Source organism: Scyliorhinus torazame, chromosome 13 (assembly GCF_047496885.1).
Source record: "Scyliorhinus torazame isolate Kashiwa2021f chromosome 13, sScyTor2.1, whole genome shotgun sequence".
In the NCBI taxonomy this organism is placed as follows: domain Eukaryota; kingdom Metazoa; phylum Chordata; class Chondrichthyes; order Carcharhiniformes; family Scyliorhinidae; genus Scyliorhinus; species Scyliorhinus torazame.
This window is the reverse complement of record NC_092719.1, coordinates 225,156,649-225,166,160: the sequence shown is the minus strand read 5'-3', so window position 1 is coordinate 225,166,160 and position 9,512 is coordinate 225,156,649. Positions and strand designations below refer to the sequence as shown.

The 9,512-nt window shown below is 52.3% G+C and overlaps 1 protein-coding gene across 1 annotated transcript in view; it reads right to left on the bottom strand.

The window, feature by feature from the left end:
• Positions 1 to 4,082: 4,082 nt before the first annotated feature.
• The window catches only part of lamb2l (laminin, beta 2-like), a 334,455-nt gene continuing 329,025 nt past the window's right edge, over positions 4,083 to 9,512 (bottom strand). The window contains exon 35 of the mRNA XM_072473107.1: positions 4,083 to 8,641. Within this exon, the coding sequence (XP_072329208.1) occupies positions 8,508 to 8,641 (134 nt within the window). The 3' untranslated portion in view covers positions 4,083 to 8,507. The remainder of the gene's footprint in view (positions 8,642 to 9,512) is intronic.

Below are 9,512 nucleotides of genomic sequence, written 5' to 3'. Positions count from 1 at the left end.
CTTGGATGTACCTCCCGGACCCCAGCTCGGCTGACCACACACTGCCTGAACAGAATTCCCAACTACTGTGATTGGCCTCGGTGACTCTGGATCAGTCTCGACCTCGAACACTCTCAACCGCTACGACGACCGTTTTCATCAATGGGCACGAGACGTCCTGCCTAATCGACTCTGGGAGCACGGAGAGCTTCATACACCCCGACATGGTAAGGCGCTGTTCCCTCCTCATCCACCCTGTTAATCAAAAAATCTCACTGGCCCCCAGTTCCCACTCAGTAGAGATATAGGGGTTTTGTGTAGCAAACCTCACCGTCCAGGGAAAGGAATTCAAAATTTTCCGTCTCTACGTCCTTCCCCACCTCTGCGCGGCTAAACTCCTGGGTTTAGACTTCCAGTGTAACCTTCAAAGTCTGACCTTCCAATTCGGCGGCCCTATACCCCCCACTTACTGTCTGCGGCCTCGCGACCCTTAAGTTCGACCCGCCTTCCCTGTTTGCGAACCTCACCCCGGATTGCAAACCCGTCGCCACCAGGAGCAGACGGTACAGTGCCCAGGACCGGATCTTTATTAGGTCAGAGGTCCAAAGGCTACTGAGGGAAGGGGTCATTGAAGCCAGTAACAGCCCCTGGAGAGCTCAAGTAGTAGTGGTAAAGACCGGGGAGAAGCATAGGATGGTCATCGACTACAGTCAGACCATCAACAGGTTTACGCAGCTGGACGCGTACCCTCTCCCCCGCATATCCGACCTGGTAAACAGGATCGCGCATTACAAGGTCTTCTCCATGATGGATCTCAAGTCCGCCTACCACCAGCTCCCCATCCGCACTAGTGACCGCAAATACACTGCCTTCGAGGCAGACAGGCGGCTCTATCACTTCTTAAGAGTTCCCTTTGGTGTCACTAACGGGGTCTCGGTCTTCCAGCGCGAGATGGACCGAATGGTTAACCGGTACGGTTTACGGGCAACATTCCCGTATCTCGATAATGTCACCATCTGCGGCCACGACCAGCAGGACCACGATACCAACCTCCGAAAATTTCTCCAGACCGTTAAAATACTTAACCTAACATACAATAAGGATAAATGCGTATTTAGCACCGACCGTCTAGCCATTCTCGGCTACGTAGTGCGAAATGGAGTTATAGGCCCCGAGGGAAGACAAGGAGATGTTTGTGAGGTGTCTGATTGTGGTCGTACAAAGTAGTGACCGGATGGAGTGGAGGGCATCCGGGAAGACTTCTTGCCAGCGGGAGGCTGGGAGGTTCCTGGACCGTAGGCCCCGACCCTGAACGCATGCGCCCCCTTATGGAGTTCCCCCTCCCTCACTGCTCTAAGGCCCTGAAAAGCTGCCTAGGGTTTTTTAGCTACTACGCCCAGTGGGTCCCCAACTATGCAGACAAGGCCCGTCCCCTGATCCAATCCACAGCTTTTCCCCTGTCGATAGAGGCCCGCCAGGCCTTCAGCCGCATCAAAGCAGACATTGCAAAGGCCATCGACGAGTCCCTCCCCATCCAGGTCGAGAGCGATGCGTCCGACGTAGCTCTGGCAGCCACCCTCAACTGAGCGGACGGACCCGTGGCCTTCTTCTCCCGTACCCTCCATGCTTCCGAAATCCACCATTCCTCAGTCGAAAAGGAGGCCCAGGCCATAGTAGAAGCTGTGCGACATTGGAGGCATTACCTGGCCGGCAGGAGATTCACTCTCCTCACTGACCAACAGTCGGTTGCCTTCATGTTCGACAATGTACAGCGGGGCAAGATAAAAATCGACAAGTTCTTATGGTGGAGGATCGAACTCTCCACCTACAACTACGAGATCTTGTATCGTCCCGGGAAGCTAAACGAGCCTCCTGATGCCCTGTCCCGCGGCACTTGTGCCACCGCACAAGTGGACCGCCTCCGAGCCCTCCACGAGGACCTCTGCCACCCTGGGGGTCACTCGACTTTTCCACTTCATCAAGACCCGCAACCTGCCCTACTCCATCGAGGAGGTCAGGACCGTCACCAGGGACTGCCAAATCTGCGCGGAGTGCAAACCGCACTTCTACAGGCCAGAGAAAGCGCACCTGATATAGGCTTCCCGTCCCTTTGAACGCCTCAGCATGGACTTCAAAGGCCCCCTCCCCTCCACCGACCACAACACGTATTTCCTGAACGTGATTGACGAGTACTCCCGGTTCCCATTCGCCATCCCCTGCCCCGACATGACCGCAACCACCATCATAAAAGCCCTCTGTAGTATCTTTACGCTGTTCAGTTTCCCTGCCTACATGCACAGTGATAGGGGGTCCTCCTTTATGAGCGACGAACTGCGTCAATTCTTGCTCAGCAAGGGCATTGCCTCGAGCAGGACGACCAGTTACAACCCCCGGGGAAACGGACAGGTAGAGAGGGAGAACGGAACGGTCTGGAAGACCTTCCGACTGGCCCTGCGGTCCAGGAATCTCCCTGGCTCCCGCTGGCAGGAAGTCCTCCCGGATGCTCTCCACTCTATCCGGTCACTGCTGTCTACCACGACCAACTAAACGCCTCATGAACATCTCCTTGTCTTCCCCAGGAAGTCCTTCTCTGGGACCTCGCTCCCGACCTGGCTGGCAGCTCCCGGACCCATCCTGCTCCGAAAACACGTGCGGGCGCACAAATCGGACCCATTGGTCGAGAGGGTCAATCTCCTCCACGCTAACCCTCAGTACGCCTGCGTGGCGTACCCCGACGGCCGACAGGATACGGTCTCCCTATGGGACCTGGCGCCCGCTGGATCCCCACACACCCCCACCACCAGTCCCACCCTCCCGCCCACCGGTGCACCCCACAGCCACCCCCTTCCCAGGTCAGTCGGTCCTTCCACCGGCCCCGTCTAGGGGTGATGAAGCTGCCACAGAAGCCGAAGCCACGCTCCCGGAGTCACAGACGCCCGAACCTCCACCGACATCACCACCAAAGCTACGACGATTGCAGAGGACGACCAGGGCCCCCGATCGACTCATTGCTTCATTTTGAAATGTACATTACTGTTGTAAATAGTTAAGATGTAATGAGGCAAAACGCTGCACGGAGGTATTACGGTACCTTCATAACTGTAACTTCTACCACTTTACCACGTTGTAATACGAAGCCACCACCCCCGCCAGACTCTTTTTTTAACGGGGTGAATGTGGTAGTCTGTGTTAGAAGGATTACGGTACCTGGTAATGCCGGAATACCATTGGTGGAGAATGTACTGGTTCCCATTGGTTAAGCCAGTATGTTAGCTCCGCCCTGCAAGGCGGGGTATAAGAGCCGGTGCCGCCCCAGCAGCTTCCTTCTGTACCTGCGCTGCTGGGGGAAACATCTCGCGTATTAAAGCCTTCAATTGTCTCCAATCTCGCTTCTGGAGTTATTGATCATGCATCAGATGTGAGGAAGAATATTCTGGAATTTCTCTTCATTACAGTTGAAGGTTGGGGAGTGTGTATGTGGGCAGTGAAAGAGATAAATGGGAGGTCCGTGATCAGGCGGGGTATAATTGTTCCTCATTTTAACTGGGGTCCCCAGAGATCTGACCCCTTTTTTTCAATGTCTTTCCTGGTCACACGTCATCCTGACTTGGAAATATATCGCCGTTCCTTCACTGTCGCTGGGTCAAATTCCTGGAACTTCCTGCCTAACAGCACAGTTGGCGTACCTACACCTCATGGACTGCAGCAGTTCAAGAAGGCAGCTCACCACCAACTTCTCAGGGGCAATTAGGGATGGGCCCTGGGTCTAGCCAGCGAGGCCCACATCACACGGATGAATAAAAGGATCCCTTTGTCAATACAAAATGTTATTTAGATTCCTTCAAAGCTTCAACAGAAGTCAAGCCTCTAGTTTCTTTATCGTTTCCTCATGTCTTGAATTCCTGATTCCTGGAATTGTCTTTCTTCTTCCCATCGCGTCCCACCTTCACCCCTGCCTCCCACACTCTGATCCAACACACAACGAGAATCTGCTCCAACACTGTGGCTGTTTAATGTTCAGGATCGCAGACACAATGCCCCGCCCCAACACCCCGGGGTGATGTGTTCAGCGAAACAACAAATAATAACGGGGAAACGTTGAAACTACTTAAAAATAATTTTATTTACGGTTTGTATCACACTGCCTTTCAGCAGTGTTGTGTCACAACAATATTATTTTGCAATGAATGCTAAGGGATCATTCAGAACTCCAAGATGAATTTTGAGAAGGTGTTCACTGTAAAGGACAGTTAGGCAGTGCTGGGCAAAACAAAAACCCCAAATGAACTGGTAAACTTCAATCCTCCAAAACTCTACTGCCCAAGTCCGACACTTCCCTCATTATCTCTGTGCTCGCTACAGTTCCTCCTGGGTCGACAATGCCTCGAGTTAAAAATTCTCACTCTCGGCTTCAAATCCCTCCATGGCCTCACCTCTCCCTATCTCCCTCCTTCAGCCTAACAACCCTTGGAGATCCCTCTGAGGGCGGATCTCCAGGAGGAGGGTAAAAGGGCGCGGGAAAGAGCGAGACGGAGAAAGGAGCCGGCAGGATAAATCAGCGAGGAAGAGCGAGACTGAGAGAGTAGCCGGCAGGATAAATGAGTGAGACTGAGAGCGGAATGCTAGTTTGAAGCTCCTGAGGTGACATCAGGATTCAAATGTGACAGGGGACAGTGAAGCAGCTGATTGGGTGAGCACGGTTGGGTAAGTATTTACTGCTTTTATCACTTATAATTTGTAAGGTCTATAATTTGTGGTCTATAGTTTGCAAGGGCTATATTCTGTAGCAATGAGGGGAAGAAATGCCCTATCTAAATGGTATTATTTGATTTTAAGTATCTTCCAAAAGGTTTAATCTTAATGGGTAAGTCATGGCAGGAGAACTCAAAGCCGTGTTGTGCTCCTCCTGCTCTATGTGGGAAGCCGAGAACATTTCCAGTGCCCAGGGCCAGCATGTGTGCAGGACGTGTCTCCAGCTGCAGCTCCTGGAAGTGCTGGTTTTGGAGCTGGAGCGGTGGCGGACATGGTGGCATATCCAAGAGTATCGTGGATATCGCGGATAGAGAGGTGGTCACACCGCAGGCTCAGACTCCACAGGCAGGAAGGGAATGGGTGACCACCAGGCAGAGCGAGAAGATTAGGCAGGCAGTGCAGGAATTTTCTGCAAAACAGATATACCGTTTTGGATATTGTTCAGGGGAATGACCTCCCAGGGGAAAACAGCAACAGCCAAATCCGTTGCACCACGGTTGGTTCTGCTGCAGAGGGGAGGAGTTAAAAGTGTGGGAATGCAATAGTTATAGGGGCTTTGATAGTAAGGGGAATAGGTAGGCTTTGCTGTAGCTGCAAATTAGACTCCAGGATGCTATGTTGCCTTCCTGGTGCTAGGATCAAGGATGTCTCGGACTGGTTACAGGACATTCTGGGGGTGAGGGTGAACAGCCAGTGGTCATGGTACACATCGGTACAAACAACATGGGTAAAAAAGGATATGGTCCTAAAGGCAGAATAGACGGAATTAGGAAGAAAGTTGCGAAGTAGGACCTCAAAGGTAATGATCTCAGGATTACTACCAGTGCCATGCGCTAGACAGAGTAGAAATAGCAGGATATATCGGATGAAAACATTGCTGAAAATATAAGGCGAGGGTTTCAGATTCCTGCGGCATTGGAACTGGCTCTAGGGGAGGTGGAACCTGTACAAACTGGATGGGACTGAGCAGGACTGGGACTTTGCGACAATATTCTAACAGGACTGGACAGGGAAGGATGTTCCCGATGGTGGGTGTGTCCAGGGGTCACAGTCTGAGGATACGCGGTAGACCATTTAGGACAGAGATGAGGAGAAGTTTCTTCACCCAGAGAGTGGTCGGCCTGTGGAATTCGTTACCACAGGAAGTGGTTGTGGCTAAAACATTGTGAGCAGGATTCTCCGTTGTTGGAGTCGGGACAGAGTCGGTGGACTTCTACGACTGCATAATTGTCGCCGGTCCTGGAGCAATTATGGAACCCTTTGGCACGTGCGTAGTGGGATGCACTAACGCCGCGGTCGAGGCACCGGAACATTGCATTCTGTCGGCGCCCGGCGCTGGCCACAATTTTCGCCTCATGCCAATCTCCACCCAATTGTGTTTCCCAATTCCGGCGCTGGCTGATGGAGAATCGGCCAGAAGGTGTTCAAGAGGCAGTTCGATATAACTCTGAGAGGCGAAGGGGATAAAAGGACATGGGGGGGGGGGGGGGGGGAAAGCAGGATTAGGCTATTGAGTTGAATGATCAGCCATGATCATAATGAATGGTGGAACAGGCTCGAGGGGCCGAATGGCTTCCGCCTGCTCCTATTTTCTTTACTTCAATGTTTGCACTCCTCCAATCCTGGTCTCTGGACCATCCCGATTTCCATTGCACCTCCAGTGGTGGACGTGCTTTCCAAATACCTGGGCCTTAAGATCTAGAATTCCCTCCCTCAACCTCTCTACACCTCACACTCCTCGTTTCGGATACTCTGCTCCAGCTGGAGGGCCGCTTGGGATCCCCTGTGTCACCACTTCCGGGAGGTTTCACTGATCTAAATGCCACAGGCACTTAACCGGGCAGTGGCCACGTTCAAGGATGCCAACCAATGAAAGGCTGGAGCACCACTGACCAGCTACCGGGGAGGTGGTGGTCGCTGTTGACACGATACCCACCCAGGGCCCAGAGGTGAGTGATGGTGGGAGGGGGGGTCACGGGGTGGGGGTCAGAGAGGGGGGGTCACGGGGTGGGGGTCAGAGAAGTGGGATCGGCAGTAAGGGCTGGCAGGATGTGGGGGTGACAGTTAGAATGTGAGAGCCCCCCATGGGTCAGATTGATGTGCTCCCCGTGGGTCAGTGCAAGGCTGAGCTATCGTTTCCCACTCGGACTCTCACTTTGGGGTGGGGCAGGAAGGCCGTCCATGGGCCGTCCCCGCACAGATTCAATTGGGGTGGGGGCTGGAAGGCAGCGAGGTTCCTGCCCGGCACCCCTCCCCCCCCACATGATTAAATGCCCCCCCCCTAAACTCTCCACAGGGGAGGGGCATTACTTTCTGCACCCTGTGATTGCCCACTGAAACAGGAGAGTCTGTGTGTGTGTGTCTGTCCTGTGTTTGTGTGTGTATTTCCTGTGTCTGTGTGTGTCTGTGTGTGTATGTCCAGTGTCTGTGTGTGTCTGTCCTGTGTTTGTGTGTGTATGTCCAGTGTCTGTGTGTGTATGTCCTGTGTCTGTGTGTGTCTGTCCTGTGTTTGTGTGTCTGTGTATGTCTGTCCTGTGTCTGTGTGTGTCTGTCCTGTGTCTGTGTGTGTCTGTCCTGTGTCTGTGTGTGCCTGTCCTGTGTATGTCCGGTGTCTGTGTGTGTATGTCCTGTGTTTGTGTGTGTATGTCCTGTGTCTGTGTGTGTTTGTGTGTGTATGTCCTGTGTCTGTGTGTGTTTGTGTGTGTATGTCCGGTGTCTGTGTGTGTATGTCCGGTGTCTGTGTGTGTGTGTCCTGTGTCTGCGTCCTGTGTCCGTGACTGTGCCTGTGTGTGTGTGTCTGTGAGAGTGTGTGTGTGTCTGTGACTGTGCCTGTATGTCCTGTGTCTGTGAGTGTGTGTCGGAGTGTGTGTGTGTGTCTGTGAGAGTGTGTGCGTGTGTCTGTGAGAGTGTGTGTGTGTCTGTGACTGTGCCTGTATGTCCTGTGTCTGTGAGTGTGTGTCTGTGAGAGTGTGTCTGTGTCTGTGTCTGTGAGAGTGTGTGTGTGTGTGTGTGTGGGGAGCGGAGTAGATGGGAGTGTTGATTGTACCCAGCGTACAATAGCACTCACTCCTGTGATCCCCTCCACAGTTGAAGATCTTTAACCACTCGAAAGAAACAGGCAGGACGGGGGTGCTGGCACCGACAGGAATTTATCCGAGTGGAGGAGGACAAAGTGGAGCGACGAGGATGGAAATCCCACGCCTCTCCTCTGGAGGTGTGGGGAGGGTTTGTGGAATCCTTCCACATGTTAACGGTGATACAGGCAGCAGAGCAGGGATACACCAGGGCGAGGGAGGGCAATGAACTGCAGAAAAACCCCTCCAAAAATCAAAGGGAAAAGGAACTTTCTCACTTAGAGGCAGATTTGAAGAGAATGCTGTGCTCATTCTGTATAATTAACAGTGTCACATGTCTTCAAAATGCAGCTTAGAATCCTCCAGCAGACACAACAAGGGTTGAAAACACAGCGATTCACACATTTCTGTCTGGATAACTTTTCCAGCTGGAAGCTTCAAAGAAACAAGCAGCAGAAGCTCAGGATCCGCGACGATGCCCACTGCAGCCCAATAGCTGACGGGTGTGCATTGTCGCCAGCGGCAGGGTGGGGATAGAGGGAGGGAGTGGAGTCCAGCCGTGCCCCGAATTATTACATTCCAGAGCAGAGAGGAGGGACTGAAACTAGACACACCACAAACACCAGCCACAGCAGCTGCCAAATATAAAGTCTTGGATAGGAGCTGAAGCAGACACAGGAGAATTCAGGGGCTGCTCCGTTACTAGCAGGAGCCGTAAAACTGTGACTTCTCCCGGATGTACTCCAGCAGATCCGTCACATTCTGTTCCAATTCCTGCAGCATGTCTAATTTCTCGGTCATGTTTTGCATATTGCTGTTAAACTTCTTTTCCAAAGCTGTGAAAGAAAGAGGAGATATTGAAATGACTAATTCAAAGATTTTAAGGAGAAGAATGATGTTGCATTTCCGCTGTGCCCTGCACCACCTCAGGACATCACAAAGCATCTCACTGCCACCGAAGGAACTTTTGGACATATTTTAATCTGTGCACAGAGGATTCCAGAGCGAGCAATGTGATAACGACTAGAAAGTGGGTCTTAGTGATGCGAATTGAGCGACTGGGTCAAGGAGGAACTCCCATGCTCCTTGCCAATTAGTACTGCGGGATTGTTCCATTCACCCCGCAGAGCAGGCTTTAGTTTGTGTCTCAGTGACATGTGTTTCTCCCAGGGACACCAAACCGAAAACCAGCAGAAGTGTTTAACTCAGTTGGCAGGACAGCTGGTTCGTGATGCAGAGCGATGCCAGCAGCGGGGGTTCAATCCCCATGCCAGCTTGGTTATTCATGACGCCCCGCCTTCTCAACCTTGCCCCTCGCCCGAGGTGTGGCGACCCGCAGGTTAAATCACCACCAGTCAGCTCCCCCCCTCACAGGGGAAAGCAGCCTATGGTCATCTGGGACTGTGGCGACTTTACCTCCCTTACCATTCCACACTATTACTGCTTTAGGTGTCTGTGCAGAATAAGCAGGCTGTGTAGGCGATGGGAACAGGAAATGTCTGACCCAGTTACTTACATTTATATTATGTCTTGAAAGTCCCAAGGTAAGTAACTATTACGGATGACCCCAGACTGTAACATTCAGTCTTGTCCAATAGTTACTGATAACCCCACTCTGTAACATTCAGTCTTGTCCAATAGTTACTGATGACCCCACTCTGTAACGCTCAGTCGTGTCCAATAGTTACTGATCACCCCACTCTGTAA